Raw genomic sequence first — 23,389 nt, 5'->3', positions numbered from 1 at the left:
AAGGAAAAGAAAAGGAAAATATAGAATAATAGTTTTTTAATATGCAGCAATAGCAGACTTGAAAAAGCCCTTTAGTTTGGAACTTCCGCTCCGTGGAGGAGACGGAGCACGTTTGTGACGGTGGTGACGATGGTGTCCTTCTCCGCTATGACGGTGATGGCGTTGCTCAGGCTCTTCTTTTGCTTTTGCTTGCTCCTCTTCTTCAGCTTTTCTGCGAGCTCTGCGAGCTTCGCGTCGAGCTCGATCTTCTTCGTCGGTCTGGTGAGATCCGCTGGAGCGTTCAGTGGAGCCTCGTCCCTCGTGAGAGTGGCGGTGGCCATGTGAACGGCTCGTGGAAGATCTCCTATGAGGCTCATAGATGTTTGCGGCAGCTTTGTCGCCGTTGATTTTCAGTAGGGGTTTGGTGTCTGACTCTCCCGATGTCATATACTTCAGAAAAGCTTTAGGCTTTGGCGCTGAGGGCTGCGCGTGTCTTGAGGAAGAGCTCCCACTTCGCTCGCGATCACTGCTGCTAGAGTGTTCTGAGTGCTTGTGTCTTGTCTTGACAGGCACAGGTTCTTTTTCTTTCGTAGAGCGCTCGGTGCGTTCGGACCGTCTTACACGCTCGTGCTCTTTTTCACGTCCTGATGAACGGCGTGGCTCCCTTTCCACTATAATCGTCTTCTCTTTCCGTCTGTCCTCATGTCTGGCCTTCTTCTCATGCTGCCGCTTCGCCTCATCCAAGGCTTCCGCCCATCGAGTTGTGAAGATACCGCTGCGTTTAGTACTCTTCTGTCGTTCCAGTCGAGGCGGGTATTCGTCAGAGGAGCTCTTGGAGTGACCACGCTCACGGTCCATGTCGGCTGTTCGTCGCTTTTTCTTTCTGTGGCCATGAGCCAAGCCGGTGGCGGCGGCTCCGGCTGCAGCTCCGGCTGCAATTCCAGCGGCAGCTTCGGTCGTAGTTGAGGGGTCATCTTTGAGCGAGTCAACAGTATCTGGGTATTCGCTTGTAGGGTCTGTTGCCTCTTCAGACAGCTCTCTTCCAGCAGCTGAATCTTTAAAGACTGGCTCTTCTGAAGGTACCTCCCCGACAGCTGGTTCGTCGGCAACAAGATCTTCAGGAGGCGTATCATCGCTAGTGGGGCCACGTTCAATGATAATAGGATCAGCTGGTGCTGACTCAACAACATGCGAGTCGGCTACGGGTTCCTCAACTAGCTCAGGTTCTTCAGATGGAGTGTCATCCGGAGCGGGTTGGAAAGGAGCTTCAGCGGGAGGGACTTCCTCGGCAACAGGAGATTCTTCAACCGGGGCCTCTTCCGCTGGGGCCTCTTCCGCTGGGGCCTCTTCAACATCTGGGGCTTCCTCGACGGTGATTCCTCTCGATACAGATGGCGCCGGCGCTTCTTCAACAGCGACTTCTTCGGCGGCAGCAGGCTCCTCAGTAACTGGAGCTTCTTCAGGAGTAGAAGCTTCAACAGCAGCAGCTTCCTCAACAGGAGCTTCCTCAACAGGAGCTTCCTCAACAGGAGCTTCCTCAACAGGAGCTTCCTCAACAGGAGCTTCCTCAACAGGAACTTCTTCAAAAGGTGCTTCTTCAACAGGTGCTTGTTCAACAGGAACTTCCTCAGCAGGAGCTTCTTCAATAGCGGGTGCTGCTTCGGGAATACGTGCTTCCTCAACAGGATCTTCTTCAACCGCGGGAGGTTCTTCAACAACAGGGGCTTCTTTAGAAGGCACTTCCTTAGTTGCAAGTGGCTCCTCAGCAACAGGTGGCTCTTCGACAGGGGCTTCTTCAAGGTGAACCTCTTCAGTGACAGCAGGTTCATTCGCGGGAGCTTCTTCAGTAGTGAGTGGCTCGGGAGCTTCCTCGATAGCAGGTACTTCTTCTGTGAGAGGCGTTTCTTCGGCATCGGCTTCTTCGACGGGGCCCTCGTCGGTAACAGCGGGCTCAGTAGTTGGAGCTTCTTCGGCAGCAGGAGCCTCGTCGGTGACAGGCAATTCCTTAGTGGCAGGCGCTTCCTCGATAAGAACGTCTTCAGCAGCAGCAGGTTCCTCGGTGACAGGAGCTGCTTCGGTAACAGGAGGCTCTTCCGTCGGAGCAGGTTCTTCTGCAACAGGTTCAGTGACAGGAGAAGGATCATCAGCCTGAGGTTCCTCCGCAGTGGTAGACTCTTCTGAGACCGTTTCTTCCGGCGCATCTGCAGCAGGAATTTCCTCGGAGGCATCCGCTTTCTTGTCATCGGACTTCTCCACAGGAGCAGCATTAACTGGGGAGGATTCCTCGGCGACCTCATCTCCAGCCTTTTCCTCTTCCACTTCCACTATATCTTCCTGTGGCTCTGGTGTAGTAGCTGGGGTGTCAACTGGTGCTTCTTCGGAAACTTCTGCGTCGGTGGGATGTTCGTCGCTTTCTGCTTCGTTGTTGGTTGTAACTTCTGCAGGGGTTTCATCAGCCGCGGGCTCTGCTGCTGCTGCCTCGTCCACTCCCTCATCAGCCGGTGTCTGCTCAGCGGGTTCCATGTTGGCTGGCTCTTCAACCGGCTTTTCTTCTGCAGAAGACTTTTCGTCGGTTGCAGAGACCCCTGGAGTCATGTCACCAGCACTGGCATTGTCCTCAACCCCCTCGAGCGCGGTCTCTTCCGTTTGCTCCTCTTTTGGCGATTCCTCGGATACCGCCTCCGGGGGTTCTTCTGCTTCAGGGGCTCCTTTCTCTGGAGACAACTCGGCTGGGATTTCTTCAGAAGCATCTGCGACATGCTCGGCATCTTCCGGGGCAGCAGAACCGTCGCTAGGCTTATCCACGGAAGGTTCTTCGGAAACAGGCTCTTCAGAAGTGGGTTCCTCTGCCGTGGGTTCAGGGTTCTTATCTCCAGTATTAGCATCTGCTCCAGCATCGGCTTGATCTTCACCGGGAGATGGATCGGGTTCAGCGGTGACTTCTGCCGGGTTGTCATCTATCTCGTCTGTACTTGGTGCCGCTTCTGTTTCTGTTTCCTTGGCCTCAGGTTCGACTTCTGCTTCAGCGACAGCAGGACCCTCGACCTGTTCCAGTTCCTGAGGCGGAGGTGTGGAGGGAGGCTCTTCCACGGCAACAGCGCCCTTCTTCTTCTTCTTCTTCTTGTTCTTCTTTCCCTTCTTGCCTTTGCCTGAGGCTGCGCCTTCATTGGTGTCTGCAGGCGCAGGTTCTTCAATAGCGGGTATGTCTTGCACAGGTTCTGCTGGAGGAATCTCCTTACTCTCCCCATCCGCAGCAGCTTCACCAACCGGCGTTTCGCCAGATTCCGGCTCTACTTTATCTGTAGACTCCGGTGAGTTTGGTTCAGCGTCAATGTCTGGGTTGGCCGAAGTTGTGATTTCCTCTTGAGCCTCTGTAGTTGTCACCTCATCTGTTGACGCCTTGTCGGTCGATGTTTCTGCTTCAGGCACAGGGTCAGATGGGTGATTATCTGTATTCGGATCTGTTGCTGGTGCATCGGACGAAGCGTTGCCTGTCTCATCAGGATTTGCGGGCTCATCTGCAGGCTGCGGAGTAGCTTCCGCATCTGTAGATGGGCCACTTGTTTCATCTCCAGGAAGAGCCGATACTGGCTCAGTCTCTTTGGAGCCGTCGTCAAGGCCCTCCATCTCTTTGGCTGCTGATTCTTCTTCTGCTTTAGCATCTTCACCTACTTGTTCCGTAGCTTCTCCATTCTCGGGTGCGGGTTTATCTGATTCATCAGAGGGACCATCTTCTGAGATACCAGTATCTATAAGGAAGGTCAGCTGAATGTGTGCACTAGCATCGTCTGGAGCATACCATTCTTCGACTCTTGAGCATCTTGCTCAGGGACGCTTGCATTCGCAGCATCTGTGGCATCCTGTTCCGCTTCTGCGTGCTGAACAGAGCCCTCGGCTTGTGGCTCGTCTCTCTTGTCGTCTGAGGCGCTCTCATCCTTGGGCGTTTGGGTTGTGCCATCGGCTTCTGCAGCAGGCTCACCGGGGCTTTCTACGGGGTCTGGGGACGGCGTTGTCGCTTCAGACGATTCTACATATGTTTAGTAAGGAAACCACAATGAGGCAACACTAGTTGCCAACAGCATAGTGATAAAGGGGAAGGGAAGAAGGACTTCCATAATCATGGACCACACAAGGCAATGGATAAAAGAAAGGCTTATGTACGAGCTTACCTGCAGCCTCAGGAGATGATACAGCATCAGTCGGCGAGCTACTTGATCCTTCTTCTGGAACATTGCCTGCCTCAGCGGGGTTATTGCCCTGATCATTGTCAGGTGTCAGATCGTCTGTTGATGTAGAAGCAACAGGATAGAATGAAAATTGCAAAGTATGACGGTCGAAGGTCTGATATTGACGCTCGAAAGTCTGGTACTCAAATTTGGGAAGCTGTGCATACTGGATCGGTTTCCCCATTTTCTGCAGATTCAACCGCCGTTTCCGGGGCGGGCTCGATAGGGGGGCTATTCACTGGGTTTGATAGTTGATTGTTGTTTACTGGTAGCCGTTGCTTATTGTTGTTGTTGTTGTTGTTGTTGTTGGTCTTTTTCTTGTTCTTTCCTCCTTTCTTGGCCATAGCATTGGATCAGTAATGTTGTACAACTTTGAATGGTCTGAATTAGAGTGGGAACTGGGCACTAGATATAGATCAGTCGAGGAGGTTTTGATCACCCGCCTGTGGAGGTCTAGACAGGGCCAGGGGCAAAGGGAATAAGAAAAGAAAAGAACAGGGGGGCGACGGATCAGAATGGAGTATGAACCGATATGGGAATATGAAAGGTCAGGTTCGGACAGACCCTGACGTATTGGCTTGAAGGCAAAAAGTACAAGCAGTAATTGTGCGCCAGTCCGCAAACAATTCATTTCGAGAACCAAGCGAGGCGACGTATCGAACTTCATCCACGACCCAGTTGGACGGGACAACTTCGAGCTGCAGTTCGGGCATGGGGGTTGGGGACATCATTGACGAACTGCCCAACGGCATAATCTCTTATTGGGCCACGTCTCACGGGTCCCATAACACTGTGGACAGACATAGAAAGTGGGCGTATTTCCGGCAAGCATCACTGGGGCAGGGAGAAAACCGGAAGACCGTCATCTGCATGAGAAGCTTGCAGTAGCAAGCAGTGGTGGCGGGCCTGGTGAGGAGTAGATGATCCAGAAAGGGAAACACCATACTCAGAATAGAAAATTGGGTGCTCCATACAATCTGTAGTATTAGTGGGGGTGGTGCCACTAATCGGTTGGAATTGGCTTTTTCTTTTTTTTTTGTTTTGGTTTTTTTTTTTTTTTTTTTTTTTTTTCCACAGACAATCCATTTGGACTGGATGCTAGCCGATGCGTCATGGTGAAAACCATCAGGGCTGCCAAAAAGGACTCGGATAGCAAAGTAAGGCTAATGGTCGATACCAGACCAATGCAAACGATCTCAGCCAACCAAGACTGGAATTTTCCGTTGATGGGCAGCGAAATGCCATCCATCTAGCATTAGATATGGAGGCAAGATGCAACAATGATGCTAGAAACCATTAGTATTCCGTACTTCATGCTGTGTACTCCGTTAATCAATTAGAGGATTTCTGCCCGACGCTTGCTCCGGGCAGCGTCCGAATGGGTCCGGGCCATAATAACCCTAACTATTAGGGAGGGATTGGCTGCAGCTAAGGAAGATGGAACAGGGCGGTCTCTCGAATTACTGTAGCAACTAATCTTCGGATGGCAAAAAAGTGATGAGAGAGAGGGATGAAACACAGAGATCAGATTGAAAGAAGTTTAGTTGACTTTCTCCACAAATGAACAATTCAGCAAGTGCCGTTGATCACTGGACCGCCTAATGGAGAATAGTGGATGTCTCTGTTTTGTAACCGTAACCACACTCGGTCTTTTTCTTCCCCTTCCTCATCAATTGGACGTCGGAATCCATCGCAGAGACAATAAATATTATTTGATCCTATGATCTTACGAATGAAGAAAAAAAGAAAAAAGAATTCGATTGACACAATTGCAGAATAACCAACCGAAAACCAGCCGGAAAAAAAGAACCATTACAGAGTGGACTGACCGAAGGCCTGTCGCATCCACAAAGTGAGGCGCGCTGTTCTGGCGGCCGGTGAATGGCTGCCGTTGTGCCCACAAGCAGATCCATCGATATCGGAAGAATCACAAACTGAATTACTAAATTTCGAGAACGTACCAAACCAACAACGCTAGACTAGATATGTCCCTTGGCTAAACACTGAAGCTGCCAGCAACTAATCCCTCCACACAGTGGACGGTTCCATCCATCGAGATCCATCCCACTGTGAACAGCTAGCGTTCAACGAGCCAATGCTACTTTTACATCGTGAAGATCTATGGCCGCGAGATTAAAGCTGCCATTCAGAGTCGAACAGCTAGCAATTACATCGAATCGACTGCCCTAGATCTCTGCGGTATCGTCGAGCCCGGCTGGTCGATGGGGTGCAAATCATAGTGAATACCCTGACGTAACATGCATCGGCGAGGCACTGTTGCGGAACGTTTACGCGTAGGGGAGAGTCTGACACCGTCGAGAACCTTCATCGCATAGGGATGATTTTCACAGGCCATTAGTAGGGTGTAGAATCCGAACGTCATCCCACGGCGCTCAATGCAGCGGCCCAGATATGTACTTTTGCCTTATGTGAATCCTTGTGTACCACCACCTGACCATGATAAACATGATAGTAAGTTAATGCAGGACAATAGTAGCCTATGGCTTTGCTACGCATTTCGCCGTCTTGGTCCGAGCTACCCTAGCGCTGCTCGGGTCAATGCGTGGTTTCTATTATGGGCCTAGTTCGTAGTTCCACGATCTATATCGATAGTATACGGGAGGATCATCGACTCCATCCCATGCACCTCAAATGTCGGTTTCAGGCAGCATGTGGGTACGATAACTGAGTAGAATCTCCTAGATAAGAATAAAGGGAAACTAAGACAGGTCAGATCTGTCTCCATTTTGCTCGTTGTCTCGCCCTGGTGGCTAGCTCTGACTTGGGACGGAGTTTAGAGGGAAATGGGAAGAACTTTTTGTGAATCACATTTAGCAGCCACCTTTGCTCCCAATGAACTCTATTCATGATATACTCCGTAGTACTTCCAAGGTTGATGCTGCCCACTGAGTTATTGCACGGACCTATGATGAGAGGGCGGGAAGAGGTAACCCTCCGAACTTTAGTAGGTATCTGACAACGTTCAACTTCACATTAGCTCTAAAAATAACATGACTCATGCTTCGGGTATTTTTAAACAGCAACATCATCCAGGGAGCATTATAGTAATTATCCAGACCAACCATGTGACATATTCACAGTTCCAGCCTTTCGGTACTTGATTTTGCTTCTTCCAAGATAGCGAGGTGTGGGCGATGACAATCCTGCAACAAAAAAAAGTGGCAGGACTGCTATATACAGAATGCATACCATGCTTATGACAATGCATAGCAGCAGCCCAACTTGACAATAGACAAGAGAAGAAGATTAATCTTTTGAAAGTTCTAGAACGCCACGCCTTCTCAAGGCCCACAATTAGACAGCTAGACTCTACTAACCTCGTCAATGCCTGAGTGCATCCATCGACTTTCTCCAGCGCGGCCCAAAGACCTTCATCGCAAACAGGACAGAGCTGCTTAGAAAGGCAACAATCCCGAGTATAGTAAATAACCATCCGTTACCAATGGCGTCGATGATAGGAGCTGTTACCAGAGAGCCGACACAGGAGAAAATATTCCTCATGAAGTTATTCAGTGCGACTCCTGATGAAGCCTTCTTGGGCATGAATTCCGTCAGCATCGTCGTTGCCATGCTGAAGATAAGCATAGATCCTATGCCGAAGAAGAAATTTGCAATCATCTGCGGAAATACGTTCTTTAGTTACTCTAGCCATAAAGCATAGTATATGAAAATGGAGGAGGAAATGAACACCATACCGGCACAAGCCAGAATACACCCCGATCTGCAGTCCAGCCATACCAAATCAACGCAGCAGGGTACAAAAAAGCACCAAGCCAGGCATTCTCACGCATGCGATCTTCGGGGTGATAGATCAAATTGCCACTCTCATCATATCTTTGTGCCTTTCTGGCTTCTCGCTGCATGATATTGTCCATCCACCGCCCTCCAAATGTACTGGCGACGACATAGCCCAAAGAGTTTGGGATGTAGAGCAGACCGACAAGGATCGTAGTGAAGTTGTATGGATCGCCCCCGAAAGTGTGTTCAACACTGACATTCAACACATAAAGAGAGCCAAAAGTGATACTTGCGTAGTATACCGTCAGTAAGACTGGTGGGTATCGAAGATAAAGCACAATTTTCAGCGGATCGACGAGAGCCATCTTGAGGAGCTTCAGCCACCTTGTAGTGAACCCCACAACCTGCCGGGAAGAGACTCGGCTCAGTCGACGCCCAATCGGCTCCTGTTGCTCGCTACTTGTATTAGGACTAGGGGATTTTGCCGATATCAACGTCTCTGGAAGGGCGAAGAATATGAACGCAACGGTTATGCCTCCATAAGCTGCTAGGAACCATAGCGTGCTCCTCCATTTCCAGCGTTGAGCCAAAGCACCTCCAACAATAGGAGCCACCAACGGCCCGCATAATGGTCCAAGGTAAAATATTCCCATAGCACGGCCTCTCTCTTGAGATTCCCATAAGTCCGCAATTGTCCCTGCACCGACCGCCTGGACCGAAGCAGAAGCTCCACCACTGAGCATTCGCATGACAATAAGCATGGCCATTGACTTGGAAATGGCACAGAGTACATTGAATATCACAAAGAGACAAAACGATACAAGGTATATAGTCCGTCGCCCCAGTTTTTCACTGAAAGATGACCACCATAACGGAAAAATCGACATACTAAGCATGTACAACGAGATATTAAGATTCGCCACAGTGGTTGTCGAGCTTAGCTCTTTGGTAACCTGAGAGAGGGCAGCTAGACGCAGTAAATAACCATGTCCCATCAAGATAGACTTAGAAGGGGCATCGACTTACGGAAGAGTATTGCACTTCCCATAGGGGCTGTGGCTCCTGCCCACGCAACAATGAAAGTGATGAACCATTTTTTCTTCCGAGAATACGTCTTCGGGTTTTCAACTTCCGCCAGCAGCGTAAATTGACCAAAGAGTCCTCTGCGATTTACTCTCGGCACTACAACCGCAGCATCGTGGCTTGTGTCCGAGGCATAGGAAGGGCGACATTCTTCGTCTTTTCCTTCGAATGCTTGAGGCGGACGGTCCTCAGGTGATATTGAATGGTAATCACTATCGGTATCTGCGGTGATCCTTTGTGGTGGATCCATCGCGTGTCTCTCATGTTCTCTAGGAGCATAATCTGGCGGTATAGCCGCAAATGTGCCCTCTTTTTCCATGGTTCAGCGTGGCTTATTATCTTGGGACTCTTTGTGTTGCGCATAAATTCAATTAAGGAGTTCAAATTTGGAGAGGGGTGCGACTTGATTATGATTGACACATATCAAGAACTCAGTTCGCCAGTCACACCTCCCTCTGTGTGCCCACGTTTGGAGCGGCGATTTGGTCAAGAAGTTAATCAGCGGCGCAGAAAGAAAGAAAACAGCGAACAGTGGCTGAAAGGACACGCCCGCGTCAACGCCTTGCAGCGTAGAAATCTAATTAGCGAGATATAAGGATAGCGATATGCTCTATTATCATCTTCCTATCGAACATGGAAAAGAGGTGAGCGGAGAGGCGAAGCCAAAAGGCAAAAAGGGAGAAGGAAGAAAAGAAGTTGTTTGAATGCGGAAGTTGCAACGCTTGTAGGAGATCCTTTTCCTTTATCAGCAATTATTATCAAAAAGGCAGGTGTAGATGGCAGATTCTACACCCCTCTCCAAAGCGGGTTGTGTTGGTCTCCAGGAGTCCAGGCACTGATTTTTTTTTTTTTTTTTTGATAACCTTAGCGCCGTTATACTTCGGAGTAGGTTAGTCTTCACGGTCTCATGTATCTGGGCTCTGATAAGAGTGGGTTTTCGAGTATTTCTGGAGTATGATCTTTATTGATTCAAATGCTTCGGATATTAATCCGCAACACAGTCGATTATCTGACTTTAGGTAAGTAAGAATGCCTAAGAAGCTTTTCTATGGTGTCATTCAAGCACCGCATATAACCACGGATAGAGACATTTCATTGCTATTGGCAACCTTTTACTCCGGGGTATGATGAATCAAGTCTAAAAGAATGTGGAACCGAATCTAGGTCAAGATATCCAGTCACGATTAAGTAACGACGTGCCGTTCCATCCGACCCTCCAGTCGCCAGCCATTTCCGGTCCCGCTTGCGGATTCTGTCGCGCCCTAACCATGTTTACCGAGGTCAAGCATTCATACCTACCCCAGACATTATACAATTTAGGGGTTGTGTATAGTATCAAGTACAAGTAAAAGACTGGAAGAGGCATTTCCGATTAGAGGAACCTTCCTATATGTAGTTGCTTCTAACCTCTTCACTCACTTTCAGTCACCATCATCGTTAATGTGATTGTGATTGTGATTGTGATGGCGAACCATAGCCACAAACGTCTGGGGCTATTGGACTGGCATCTCCAGCCTCGCTCTAAATTATTGAAAACTGCTACACTGAATATTGACTATACTAGTCATTGCGATTGCAACAACTCACCTTCTCCAGAAGTCATTCAAGACCATCAACTTCCGGCTACTAATCTCATACTAGTCTGGTCGTGACCAAAGAACTGTTGAATGAACCACTTGGGCTGTGATGTATAGATCGACCCTTCAGATTGCAGATCAAGCAGTCAACAAATAGGCAAAGACCAAGCAGGCACCAGGGTCCAAACCCAAGCATTAACCTACAATAAAAGCTAGTGTACGGAGTAGTGTACGTAGATCAGCCCGGTTACACTACGTCCGTAGCTCATCTATTTTTACCCCCAAGTCTCTTAATGCCAATGAGATCAATGCCCTAAACGCCCAGATACCTAAGCTACAGGCCTTCCTTACTGTTAAATGATTTGGGGGTTATAGTACACCATAAGCAATCATATCATGGACAAGATCTAACCCCTCCTTTTAGACAGTTTCAAAATCATAACTCCATCTTAAACAGTGAATGCATGTTTCACAACTGGACACAATCGACTCTGAAGTACCCATCTGCACTTGAACTATGAAACGCTAGCAAGGTAGCCGCAATTAGCCCTTTTAGCGTTATCACAACAAACATTCCGCTTCCCCCTCTCCGTGCCGTCTGCATCGGTGCCCAACAGCAATAGTCGAGCATCCAATGGTCAATACCTCGAAAGCCTTCTTTATACTTCCCCACACATATCATTTGCCATTCCCAACCTATCACCGGAATTAAGGGGCGCGATTGATTGGCGCTCGCAATGATAGAGGTCTAATATACTAGAAAGCCATAATATTGCTACTTTTGCATCCCCATTAACCCCCAACAATCCAGACCAAACAACCTTAGAAAACAACCCCACATCAACACACCCGTGAAACCTCAACATTACACCAAATCCAGCCTGACAAACCCCAACCCTCTAACCACACCACATACTCAATAATGTCCCCTCGATTCAGACTTGTATTCTTCGTTCCCCCCTCCGCCGTATCGGCCTGCAAGACGGCTATCTTTTCTGCAGGTGCAGGCCGTTACCCCGGCCAAGGGAACTACACGGAGTGCTGCTGGACCACTCCAGGCACCTCCCAGTTCCGTCCTGGAGATGCAGCTAACCCGCATATCGGGAAGGTGGGCGAATTGGAGACAACGGAGGAGGTCAGGGTAGAGGCATTGTGTGCTAGTGAGGATATTGCCCGGCAAGCTGTTGAGGCATTGAAGAAGTAGGTTCTTGTTGAATTTTCGTATAGGGTGTTTCATGTTCGCTTATCTCGTTTCGTGCATTCTCTAGGGCTCATCCGTATGAGCAGCCTTCCTATGGTGTTTATAGAATGGAGAATTTTTGAGCTGTAGTTGGTTGTCCCTGTGTGTTGGGGGGAATTCAAAAGAAAAGAAAAAGAAAGCCCCCCGAACAAATAGCAGATTATACCCTAAAATGCTTCATTAAACAGTTGCTAGACACAATAATATATCAAAAGTCAAACTCGCCAAGCGAAAAAAAAAAAAAAAAAAAAAAAAGAAGTGGCGCCTGTATCATTCGTAGCTGGATCATAGCTCGTCAAAGTACTCTCAAAGTGTACGGAGTAAGCCAGTTTCTATTCCCATCCATTTTTCCTTTTATTTAACCTCAGAGAATGAATTAAATCAGAAAAAGTAATGAAAAGAGAAAATTCAAGAGACCGCACTATATGTAAGTATAACTGTGTAATTTTGTTGCCAAGTTCAAACCCCCGTCTTTTCTGGTCCTTCAGAAGCAATGACGGCCGCCAAATGTATCAAAAAGCAAAACACGTGCCTCATGCAACGTTCAAGTCGTAATAACCTAGTCGCTGTCGTTCTGGATTGCCACAGCTTTGTTGTAGGTTTCATATGGGGTAATGGCTCCCAGGGCACGTCGCTGGTGAGCGTTAAGAATCTCCAGCCCATAGACAAAGCTGGCGTTGACCCAACCGAACCTAGAAGTAGACGCTGTTAGTAAATGTTTATCGAGAGCCATGAAGACAAGAAGAATCTTACCCTTCACGAGGTGCACCCTTGAAATCTACACCTTGGTTTCCATATTCAGCATCGACCCGGTGCGGGTCAATAGGCCGAGTGACGTCATACTTCTCGACGACAACGCCGTTGAAGTCAACAAAAGCTTTGGTGATCATGTATAGCCACTTGTATGCAAGTCGCTCGGCTTCTTCCTGGTAGCCGTAGCGGAGTAGTCCTGTCCATGCCAGCATCTGCTGCGGTGCCCATCCATAAGGATAGTCCCACTGCCGGTTTGGCCGATCCAAACTGATAACACCACGCGACTCTTCAGTGCCTGAAACCAGGCCGCCGTAGGCCTCAAACTTCGGAAGAGCCTTGCTGACTAGCTCCGACGCTTGTTGGGGAGTGGCAAGACCTGCCCACATTGTCCAGAAGGTTGTGGCACTCTCATAAGTGGTCCGCTCTTGCTTAGCAGTGTCGTAGTCAAAGTACATCCCCTTTTCTTCGTCCCACAGATAGGTGTCCATCCTCATTTTTCTTCTTCTAGCTCTGCGGTCCCAGACAGATGAGGATTCGCTTGCAATGTCCTTCGACTGTTCAGTACGAAACTCAGGGGGGATCTCTAGTTTGTCCTTAAAGTAAGTCCGAATTATACGAGCGATGTCCACCTCGTACTTGTAAAGGAGAGCGTTCAAATCAACCGTAGCAATATTGGCACAAACTCTCTCCAAACGGTAGCTTGTGTCATGACCAGATTCTCGGACAGCCCTATCATGCAAAAAGTACTCGTCAAGCTCCGGCTCCTTAACGATGCCATTATTGTATGCTTGAACAAAGTCATTAAATTCCATACCGTGCTTCTCAGCATAGGGTGTTAGTAGATGGAGGAAATGCGTTGGCTCAGTTTCTGGCGGTACGCCCAGCCCTTCAGGGCGATACCGCGACAGGCCAGAGACTGGATCAAACCGTGGCTCGGCGGTCCAGACACTGTAGTATTCCTTGATCGCAGCAAGTATCGAAGTCCGCAGGAACTCCAGAGCATCAGGTTCACCCTTAATCCGCTCATACACTCTCAGAGCCATATCAGTCAAGAATGGCGGCTGGGAACGTAGTAGGTAATAGGACCGGTTGGCATTCAGAATCTTTCCATAGTGTTTAATACAGAAACAGAAGTTGACCACCATGGACTTGGCTAAATCCACTCTGTTGCTGACCAACAGCCCCAGAGACTCCATATAACTGTCCCACCCATACAACTCGTTGAACCGTCCTCCGGGAACCACAAATGGCACCCCGGAATATTCGGTTTTCTGGGTAGTTTCATCGTACTTCTTCTCCATTGCCAGGGCGAGAAGACCGGGTTTACTGTTGAGATCCTTCACGAACTCTGGGGTGATGTCTGAATCCAGCACCTGCACATCCAGACGGAGTTCCGGGTGTGCCTTAGCAATTCCCCTATAATACTCCAGCTGCTCAGGAGCACCCGGTGGGATGTAGATACGGGGTCGTGGATCGTCTGTCCAGTCCTTGGGATCTCGGCCCGCTACCTCAATATTGGACCCATCGATCCGGCGAGTCAGGGCGTTCCAGAAAGAATTTTTAATGAGACGGGAAAGACGAGCGACCGGATTTTCGCTCAGACGAGCCTCGTCAAGGACAATGACTTTCCGGCCATAGTCCTTAGCGATAGTAAGTTCCTGCAGGAGGTTGGAGAGCATGTACGTTCCTCGCACATCGAATTTATTGTATCCGGACGATGCTGCGGTCCCTAGGGAAAGCACCTGTAGCCCGGTTTAGTGTTGGCCTGGCGGGAGAAGAGGGGCTGAAAGGACCACCGATCCACGCACCTTGGGTCCTACATCCTCGATGGTTATCTGCATGTTCCTGTCCGTATCCTCCCTTTCCAAGAGACTCTCCAGCGTTTGTTCGACATCGATAAGGAATTTGCGGGGTTGAGCCGAAATCTCATCTGTTGACCACGTGCGTCAGTGTACCTGACTCAGGATTGCTACAGATAGGAAGAAAACACCTACCGTGACTTCCTCTTCTTGCCGGAATTCCACCAAGGAAATTTTGGATATCCTGGCGATTGAACTGGTTCAGGTTCTGTCGTGCACACCCAGGGATGATTAGTTGACATTATTGACCTTACTCCGGGGTCCCCTACTTACCGTTGAGAACGCACGTCTGCGGTCCTTAATGCGCGCGTTGGCTTCCTCGTCACCATAATAGACGTCGGGGTGAGAAAAGGGGTCTACGGAGTCCTGTCTGCGGTGGGTCCCATTTGACGAGCTCATCGTCTTAAGATTTCTGGGAGGATAGAAGGGATAGGGAAGAGAACAATGGGAATTCGGGGGTTTAAAAAAATAGAGGAAGGGTTTCGGGAGAACAAGGATGTTGGTGGAGCGAAACCAATGGACACGCAAGGTCGGTAATGTGGCGTTCAGGCGGTATTCAACGGGTCGTTGGAGAATTTAGTTGGTCTGTAACTGGTACCGGTATAGCGAAGAGAGCTGGACAAAGAAGTTGAAGGTGAAGGCGATTGATTTAAGAATAAAGAACTACTCCGTATTCATAGCCGTCTCTCTTCGCAAATTGGCCACAGTTCTAGTGCGATTGTTGGCATCCTTTTTTTAGTAGAATTTAAATGGGTCCCGCGACGTCACAACACTAAGGAATGAATCTATTGAAATCTATTCGAGAATCTTTCCTCCGTGGGACGACTCTTTTTTCCCCTTTGCTTTTTCCCAAGAGATAGCGGTGTAGAAATCATCAAAACAGACAAAAACTGTGCTTTTCTTTACTCGTGAAGATTTTAATAGAGCATCCAATTTCTATCTGCCCGGAAAAAAAAAAAAGATGGATTGTTCAACCAGCAAAGCAGCAGTGCCAACCGAAAGGTTATGACGGCATAACCAATGTCATCGCTCCACCGACCCATAAAAATCCATAGACAGAAGAAGCTTTCTTCCCTCTATTTATTAGGGAGCTGGTATTCGCACGGCCAACTCCAACTAACGGGCACGAGGATTTTATTATCTGTCATTCTTATCTCGGCCTTTCAAAGTTTCGCGCTGCTTAATAGATCAAAACACTATTGGAGTCAGGCGACATCACGCGCCCCTTTAGTCTTATCTATTGAATTTCTTTATTCTCCCTTAGGTTACCTTACACAATACAGAGTACATTTCCTTTAGTAAGCGCTTTCCTTACACTAGCCAGGTTTCATCGCTCGGTTGTCAAATGGTAGGGAGCATAGGCCACCAAGTGGTAAATTTTCTGCTGTCTATTACAAAATCCATTCACCTAAAAACATGTATGGGGGTCTATCCGGGCGATGTATAGTCGTGTGACCCAAAACCGATGTTATTTGGTGTGAGACCGTTTCACTTTCAGGTCTCGAACGTCCATCGGATCCAATTTCTCGTCCGTATACGGATTATCCGACTCAGAATCCACTTGGTCATCAACCAGGCGTTCGCTGGGGAGACGAATAGCCCGATCTAATTGATAGGGCAGCCCGCGGTTCTTTCCTCGAATCATCATAAGGCAGACAACGACTTTACTGAAAGTCGACAGCTGTCCGCTCAAAGAAGTATTGACTCCTGGATACCCCAAGCTGAGGCCGACATTTGCGCTATGAAACGTTAACGCCTCTCTAGAGTATTTCATGGATTAGTAGCTTACTATGCAGAAATGGCCTCGAAGAATACCGCAAAGACGGAGATCCCCTATTCTTTATTAACCCCTGCTCTGGAGCTGAATGTTCAAGGCGATCTCACCGGCTCAGAAGGATCCATGATTCTGTTCGATTCGGCAACGCAGATACAGAATATTCCAAGAAAGATGTACCACAGATCGAAGCTGAGTTGGTTTCGCACATGGGACAGGACGTAAGTCGTGGTGTTACTCTCGTCGACCTCGCCGTCGCTGGAAAACACTCCAAGTGAACGTTCTTCGTAGGTATTGGACGCACGCACACTAATAGCGATAGGGAATACAGAGATATACATCATGACTAGTAGGCTGAATTGGACGGCTGGGTTTACATCGGCAAGGTTGAAACTCGAAGTCCCCGTATGCCGTGCTGATGCTGCTTGGAAGATGGCTGCCAGCACCCGCGGTCCCCCAGGGAGGGTGTTGACAGCGGGGTTATGCAGATCCAACACAACGATCAAGAGAACATCGACAAAGTTCAAGACGAAGATAATCCCAAAGAGAACCCAAGTCGGTTTGCTACGGAAAAGCAGCGTATAGCATCGGCGAGGATACTTCAAGAGGTAATCCAGGGGCTCTCTGAGCGACGAGTGCCTTGGAGTAGCTTTGTAGGTAGTCCAAATAATGAGACGCAGAAGAACAGGATAGAGGTTATTCCCAGCATATGCTAAGAATGTCATGATTAGCATGGGAAAAGTTGCGTCTTGGAAGCTGACCATGGAGTCTGGGGTAAGGGTGAACCCCAGATTGTTTGCCATCGTTTGCGCCGCATAAAACGCCCTAAAAGTGCATCGATGTTAGTATACGCTTGGCTCTTAAAATCCATTCCGCAATGCCTTGGGCGAATGCTTCAAATAGTCCCATTACTTTAGGCATAATCCCGGTCGGCAATATGAAAGTATGATACTGCTCGGTGATGCACTTACCACCAGATATGATTCTGTCCACATTCCTTTAGGTAATCCCGGTACTTAGGACCAGCATACTGTATCCAACCCACGAGACATATTGCACCAATTATATGGAGACCGAAAAAGTACCCTACCATTAGAGTTAGTCCCAATCCTCCAGACAGTTTTGATGACAAGATCGATACCTAGCACGGTCTTCAATAATATCTTTAGAGCCCGATACTCTATACCTCCCAACCTTTCCCGATCTTCAGCAGTCAGGTTATAGAATTTTGAATTCCTACCGAGGGTCGCTTCTGCCGAAATACTTGGAAGGTTCGAGCTCTTAGATAAGGAGATATCTTCGCGAAGCTGTGAGCCTTGAGTCTTGCTAGGCTGCGAACCGAGCACAAACAGGGAGGAAGCAACACGTTCGAGCGGGTTAGAAGTATCCCTTAATCGACGGCGAATCTCTGACTTGGCGTCATCATTTTCGGCATATTCCGATATTTCTGATGCCAATGAGACATTTGTCTGTCATTCCTGTTGAATAGAAAGAACAAGGTCACGTACCATCCTTATTTGATCTTTCGTCTACCTCCACTATAGGCTGGCCTTTGTTCCGTTAGCATAGATTTAATAATCGGGATTAAAGTAGGATTGTATACCTCTATCACGTTCCCGTGGAGAAGGAATGTATAGAGCCTTATTGTTGTCCACGAAGGAGATACGACGGTTAGTTGGCTGAATAGTATCTGAGTCCTGGCCATCTGGAGGCTTCGAGTCTGTTAGTCTACTTGTAGAATGGAAATTTTAGTAAGTTTCACACCAGATACTATGACCATAATGCAAGGATAGGTTTCACGTACTCTTGTGGCGCTGTTTGGCTTCTGTTCGAGCCTGCCAAGCGCTCGTTGTCCATGTTACTAGTCCTCTCTCCGGCGGTCTGTTCTGAGTCCCGGGCACAATTGAAATTCAGTTTTCTGGGCTGTGCCTCCTGGTCATAATCATACTCCTTAGGAGTTACTGAACGTGAACTTGGGCGAAAGGCAGTGGGAGCTATCGGATGATCCGCTTCAGTACAAGTCCCGACATGAGCACCAAAGAGCCAGTTAAGTACCTGTCTCTTTCAAACGCTTCTCAAACCAATAGAGTCGCACAATGACCACGAGGATATTGGTGAAGCACATGTTGCAAATGGTGGGAATGAAGTACAAAAACAGCTGCTGGTATGTTTTAAGGTCTTTTAGATCAACACTGAACGAAGAGTTGCTCAGCGACAATTCTTCTCCGTAATAGTTCTTCAAAGATGATAGGAGACGGTCAGACCAACACATTAAGTCCTGATACTGTGGCAGAGCTGACTCCAAAGAAGAATGCATTGATCGCGCTCAAATTGCCATAGGGATAAAGGATAACTATCCCCAATAGACTGCAAAGAATGATGTATGTATCTACGCTCATGAGCGATCAAGTCAGTGCTGTTCAATAATACCTTCGGAATCTCCCGACTTACAATGCAAGGTGATAAAGTTCACCGGCGGCTTCCACATGTTGATGGATAGCAGTTGGTATTAGAATGTTCGATATGTAAGGCACACTAGGGCCAAAATCGCTAGGGGTGAAGCTGCTGCATCCAAAAGTGCAGCACAGGGCTATGGGTAACTCTTCGAAATCTTGAGGTTTAAATAGCATAACATATAGATCTATATTAAAATCAAATAATATGACTGCTCACGTGAAACGCACCAAGGAATCGTATTAAGTAAGTAGTATCAAATTGAGGGATTAATCCAGACCAATTGCGGCTGCAGCGAGCCTCAACCCCACGCGATCCGTCGCTATAGTTTAGATCGACCCCCAAGTGGAGGATCGCTAGCAATATAAGAGGGAATTTTCTGGGCCAGTACTTTCATCGAGATCAAAACAAATAGGCTGCACACTCCGTACAGCCACCCTGACACTTCAGCTTGAAACGGAGTCATCCGTAAGTCGATCCTAATATCAGAAGGGCTGATGGCTTGCGATCCCAATGAACATGCTTTTTCCTTGCTACAGGCTGCCTGACGATACTTCCCGCGAACTTCCGCCAGTTATGGCATATGTGGCGCCGTTCAGTTGACACTGTTATGTCATAATAGTATGCGCACAGAGCGATGTAGATGCTCGATGATGTCAATAGGGTTCAGCATTTACTAATACCAGTAGTAGATTGGTATGCGCCCGCTAAGAAAAACGTGCCAGACTGAAAGTTTACTCTGCATGAGCATTGTACATAAGCCTGCAGGTGAATATTCAGAAAAAGCAAAGAAACGGTTCATAGATATGCCAATGAAATTTTAGGTTAAACCTTCTGTAACAGGACGCTATCTTGTTAATCGCAGGATTGTGGAGTCAATATTTCTGATATGTACTACATCAACCTAGATCTTACAGCTTGGCAGCAATAGCGCTGCCACCGTCCAGTGTGATAGTGGCTCCATTCACATACGAGCCAGCGCGGCTGCTCAGGAATAAGCAGGCACCGGCCACATCTTGGGGGGTACCAATACGGCCCAGTGGGATATTTCCTTCGATCTGCTCCCGATATGTTTCAAGGGTGGCAGCCATCATCTTACTTTCAAAGGGACCGCAAGCCAGCGAGTTTGATCTGTAGGTGAATCGGTTAGTGGGCGTTCTATCAAATCGTAAATAACACGTACGTGATGTTTCTTCTACCAAGGTGGTTTGCAAGGACTCGGCTCAGATGATGCAAACCGGCCTTACTGGCACTATAAGCAAACGTCTCAAGTGCTGGAACCCGAAGACCATCGATGCTACCGATGTTGATGATGCGGGCTGGGTCGCCCGAGGTGGCTGCCTTCTCCAGCAAGGGTGTAACGAGCCTCGTCAGGTCGAAGACTCTGTGGAGGTTCAGAGTGAGTACTCTAGTCCAAGCAGAGGAAGGATATTCATCGTAAGGAGCACCCCAGTTCGATCCGGAGTTGTTAACAAGAACATGCAGCTCTGGTTGGTAAATTAGTTAAGTTTAAGACGGCAGCCCAGTCGGATGGTGGCGTTAACCAAGAACGTACTGCTCTCGCGCTTCCCAAGCTCTTCAGCCAATTTCTTAACATCCTCTTCTTTGTAAAAATCGGCGGGGATGGCGTGTGCCTTTCCTTTGCCAAGCGCATTGAGCTCGTTTACGGCTTTCTCACAAGCCTTGGCATCACGAGACGAGATGTAAACGGTGGCACCGTTCGCTACGTATCCTTCAGAGATCATGCGACCAATACCCTTGGCTCCACCGGTGACCAGCACCACTTTGCCCTAAATACAGCGTTCAGTAAAGACCCAGGTGCTTTCATGGGACTTTCATTGCTGACCTTCACATCGAAGAGGCTTTGGGAATCCATGATAGCAGCACCAAACACTAAAATTGCCAACAAATGGAGTATCAGGGTATTATACGGGAATGGTGTTCAGTATAAGTTCAAGGTGGATGTAGTCTGGTTAACGTTAAGGACATCCAGGAGTAGAAGGGCTTTCGTGCCATATAACTACTACTCTAGCTCCTAGCTATCCGACGGCCGAGATTACTGAACGGAAGATACCGAGGCTGTAAGCTGCCCGGAACAGGATAAATATTAATGCGATCTTTGACATCGTTCTAGATGTAAGTCAGCCCAAAGAACCAACGATCTGATAATTCCTCAATGAAATCATAAAAATATCTTATCGGAATTATCTTGAACATGGAGCTGGATTCTTGATATCAGATTATGGTCATCAGTCTGAGTTGGCGTTGAACCAACATCAGTTGCATTCGACGCGCTATACCTTTTTAGGATGCCGTCTAGGGCAACCTCCAGCAAAGGATTTGCGGGGCTGTAACAGTTCTGTTAGATCTTGAGATGGGGTACCAACAGCAACATATCCCGCAGTTTCATAGATTGTGCTCTTTTCATAACCCTTTTCTCTTCTTCTTCTTCTTCTTCTTCTTCTTCTTCTTGTCTTGATTTCTAATTAGACCGATAGATCTTCTTTTGCTTTATATCCCTAACAAGAATGGAGGAGTTATTAGCGAAACACCGCAAGGAACAAAAAGATCTCCAAGCACGCATCACTCAGAAGAAGAAATCTGCCACGAAGAAGACCCGCCGGGGTATTAACGAAGAATGCGATAGGCTTCAGAGTGAACTTTCCGAACGACACCAGGCCGAGATTGCAGAGTTAAATGGCGAGCCTGCCCCTCCCGTTGACGACCTCGACGATCTCAGTTTGAATGGTTCGGAAGAAGATAAAACACAGAAGGACGAAACCGATGGTTCACAGAACCCTCCATCGATAGATAATTCTCCAGATACATATTCCGCGACCGCAGAGGCCTCCACCCCGTCACCACGACCTAAGAAACCTAATCGCCAGAAGGCTCGTCTGGCACGTCGCGCTGCGGAGCAAGCGGCGCAGTCTGCCATTGCCGCGGAAGAAGCTGCAAAACAAACAGATTATCGTGGAGATGAGCAAGAGGTCATGGATGGCGTTTTCAAACGGTTGGGGTTGAAACAGGTTGAGATAAAGCCTGATGGGCACTGTCTCTACTCCGCCATTGCCTACCAGCTGGAAATGCTAGGCCTTGGCTTGAAACCTGACCCAAAAAGAATCATCCTTGAGACCCCGACTCAGTCCCGCATTGATACGGTAGCCTCGCCTCAACACGATGGCTATAGAGCAGTTAGGGCTGTGACAGCCGATTTCATAAACGAGCACCAAGTTGATTTTGTGCCCTTCATGGAAGAGCCCGTGGAACTATACACTCGCAAGATCAAGCTTACAGCAGAGTGGGGTGGACAATTAGAGCTATTAGCGATTGCTAAGGCATATGGTGTGGAAATCAACATCATACAAGGTGACGGAAGGATTGAAAAGATCGAAGGTGATACTCAAGAGTATGATGACGAACAGAAGAGCAAACGCATCATTTGGTTGGCCTACTATCGGCATACGTACGGTCTCGGTGAGCATTATAACGCACTTATGAAATGATCTCAGCCATCCACGCAAGTCAATATACGATCAAAGCCTTCGTCGTCACGAAACTCGGGTTCTGTTCTAAATCTCTTTCTAATCAGGTACTTATTTTCAGTCGAGATTTCAATTCTCCTGCTTATGCCCCTTGTCGTGCCACTTATGGCATTGGAATAGGTTGTCGAGGTTCTTCCTCACCAAGACCTCTGGTATTCCGGCTTCGTTAGGGTCCGATCATATCGACCAAAGGCAGTGTGGATAATTCCCTTCCAACGGTTTAGGGTTGCTTCCCATGCTTTTTGCCAAACAAACTCTCCTGTTAGGTGGCGGTAGCTCGATTATAGAAGTATTTGGGGCTCGGCCGATACCCCGCAGAAATATCGAATGTGTTGAAATACCCAGTTTGGGTGCATTGACTGGTCAATGCACGAACATGGCATGGGTAATTAAAAGCGTTTCCCTCGTGTGATGATTAGCATCGCACATAGGAAGGATACGCATCATTACGCGTTTTTATCGTAGACCAGTCCACGACGTGAAAACTCACCGTAACATTTCTCATGTCTACTAGATCAGGTTGTCTTCCTATCTTGTACGAACGTATCCAGGCACTGTTTTAAACCTTGTGAAAGATATCTAGTTGAAAATAAGTGTATTTTCAACTGTACAGGCTCTTTCCAGGAGTCTGAGACTTAGCAAGCTCGAATGTATTCCAGAACGTAGAAGACATGTAGTGGAAGACCATCATTTACTGGCCTGTGTGATGGTGCTCAGCCCTGAGGGGTATGTCTGGGCGCTTACTAGCAAGGTACTTCGTAGATAGTTAACAAGGAAAGACTCCCGTGGACGATATGCGACGCATCGTGTTATCAGTCCCTCACTATGTCAATAGGTTCCTTGATCTAAAAAAGCATATGTATACTTCATGTTCAGCAGATTCCATCCATGCTACTTAGAGCAACAGCAGTATAAGTATACAGACTGCCACATGGTACAACGTGCTAGGAAAGCCTTAGCTGAGGATATTGAGTGAAGGCACGGATGTATGTAGATAGTCTGATGGTTTGTAAAGCTCCATGGGAGCCTGGTAAGGCAGCACCCTCGAGCACTCTCTGTATCATGCCGAATACGGACCATGAACATATGGTGCATTTAATTCTCCAACATGAATCTAAATCACATTGACACATGCATTTG

General features: G+C 48.0%; 10 protein-coding genes across 10 annotated transcripts; 2 read left to right on the top strand and 8 right to left on the bottom strand.

The window, feature by feature from the left end:
- Positions 1-71: 71 nt before the first annotated feature.
- BDV27DRAFT_158291 (PE repeat family protein) lies at positions 72-4,389 on the bottom strand (the record flags this gene model as incomplete). The annotated part of the gene is made up of 4 exons (XM_032072657.1): positions 72-271; positions 327-3,728; positions 3,779-4,006; positions 4,149-4,389. The coding sequence occupies 4 exons, from the start codon at positions 4,387-4,389 to the stop codon at positions 72-74; spliced, it is 4,071 nt and encodes a 1,356-aa protein (XP_031927066.1).
- An 838-nt stretch (positions 4,390-5,227) lies between these two features.
- BDV27DRAFT_129194 (uncharacterized protein) lies at positions 5,228-5,688 on the bottom strand (the record flags this gene model as incomplete). Its single annotated transcript, XM_032067141.1, has 1 exon — positions 5,228-5,688. A coding segment is annotated over exon 1 (207 nt), but the record flags the coding sequence as incomplete, so codon positions are not given.
- Positions 5,689-6,102: 414 nt separating this feature from the next.
- Positions 6,103-6,615, bottom strand: BDV27DRAFT_129193 (uncharacterized protein). Its single transcript, XM_032067140.1, has one exon. It carries the CDS (start codon positions 6,586-6,588, stop codon positions 6,373-6,375), a length of 216 nt encoding a protein of 71 aa, XP_031927064.1. The 5' UTR covers positions 6,589-6,615; the 3' UTR covers positions 6,103-6,372.
- Positions 6,616-7,547: 932 nt separating this feature from the next.
- Positions 7,548-9,366, bottom strand: BDV27DRAFT_158290 (MFS transporter; the record flags this gene model as incomplete). Its single annotated transcript, XM_032072656.1, has 3 exons — positions 7,548-7,844; positions 7,922-8,931; positions 8,991-9,366. The coding sequence occupies 3 exons, from the start codon at positions 9,364-9,366 to the stop codon at positions 7,548-7,550; spliced, it is 1,683 nt and encodes a 560-aa protein (XP_031927063.1).
- A 1,680-nt stretch (positions 9,367-11,046) lies between these two features.
- Positions 11,047-11,426, bottom strand: BDV27DRAFT_2370 (uncharacterized protein). The gene has a single exon (XM_032076098.1). The coding sequence runs from the start codon at positions 11,304-11,306 to the stop codon at positions 11,094-11,096; it is 213 nt and encodes a 70-aa protein (XP_031927062.1). The 5' UTR covers positions 11,307-11,426; the 3' UTR covers positions 11,047-11,093.
- Positions 11,427-11,546: 120 nt separating this feature from the next.
- BDV27DRAFT_145681 (uncharacterized protein) lies at positions 11,547-11,947 on the top strand (the record flags this gene model as incomplete). Its single annotated transcript, XM_032070443.1, has 2 exons — positions 11,547-11,824; positions 11,893-11,947. 2 exons carry the CDS (start codon positions 11,547-11,549, stop codon positions 11,945-11,947), a joined length of 333 nt encoding a protein of 110 aa, XP_031927061.1.
- A 157-nt stretch (positions 11,948-12,104) lies between these two features.
- BDV27DRAFT_129190 (alpha,alpha-trehalase) lies at positions 12,105-15,101 on the bottom strand. Its single transcript, XM_032067139.1, has 5 exons — positions 14,750-15,101; positions 14,612-14,684; positions 14,426-14,547; positions 12,618-14,359; positions 12,105-12,556 (listed from the first exon to the last, which is right to left on the bottom strand). The coding sequence occupies exons 1-5, from the start codon at positions 14,873-14,875 to the stop codon at positions 12,424-12,426; spliced, it is 2,196 nt and encodes a 731-aa protein (XP_031927060.1). The 5' UTR covers positions 14,876-15,101; the 3' UTR covers positions 12,105-12,423.
- A 623-nt stretch (positions 15,102-15,724) lies between these two features.
- On the bottom strand, positions 15,725-18,922 carry BDV27DRAFT_129184 (putative potassium uptake transporter). The gene is made up of 11 exons (XM_032067138.1): positions 18,702-18,922; positions 18,519-18,639; positions 18,306-18,442; positions 18,055-18,244; positions 17,854-17,978; positions 17,759-17,800; positions 17,392-17,697; positions 17,222-17,336; positions 16,361-17,075; positions 16,266-16,309; positions 15,725-16,215 (listed from the first exon to the last, which is right to left on the bottom strand). The coding sequence occupies exons 1-11, from the start codon at positions 18,736-18,738 to the stop codon at positions 15,945-15,947; spliced, it is 2,103 nt and encodes a 700-aa protein (XP_031927059.1). The 5' UTR covers positions 18,739-18,922; the 3' UTR covers positions 15,725-15,944.
- Positions 18,923-19,121: 199 nt separating this feature from the next.
- On the bottom strand, positions 19,122-20,705 carry BDV27DRAFT_129182 (short chain dehydrogenase/reductase family). The gene is made up of 4 exons (XM_032067137.1): positions 20,551-20,705; positions 20,260-20,494; positions 19,888-20,191; positions 19,122-19,835 (listed from the first exon to the last, which is right to left on the bottom strand). Exons 1-4 carry the CDS (start codon positions 20,578-20,580, stop codon positions 19,616-19,618), a joined length of 789 nt encoding a protein of 262 aa, XP_031927058.1. The 5' UTR covers positions 20,581-20,705; the 3' UTR covers positions 19,122-19,615.
- Positions 20,706-20,777: 72 nt separating this feature from the next.
- On the top strand, positions 20,778-22,347 carry BDV27DRAFT_2304 (deubiquitinase OTU2). Its single transcript, XM_032076074.1, has 2 exons — positions 20,778-20,840; positions 21,203-22,347. The coding sequence occupies exon 2, from the start codon at positions 21,233-21,235 to the stop codon at positions 22,208-22,210; it is 978 nt and encodes a 325-aa protein (XP_031927057.1). The 5' UTR covers positions 20,778-20,840; positions 21,203-21,232; the 3' UTR covers positions 22,211-22,347.
- Positions 22,348-23,389: the final 1,042 nt, after the last annotated feature.

The sequence above is a fragment of the Aspergillus caelatus genome (genome assembly GCF_009193585.1).
Source record: "Aspergillus caelatus strain CBS 763.97 unplaced genomic scaffold BDV27scaffold_100, whole genome shotgun sequence".
NCBI lineage: Eukaryota > Fungi > Ascomycota > Eurotiomycetes > Eurotiales > Aspergillaceae > Aspergillus > Aspergillus caelatus.
This window is presented reverse-complemented; position numbering and strand designations above follow the sequence as displayed.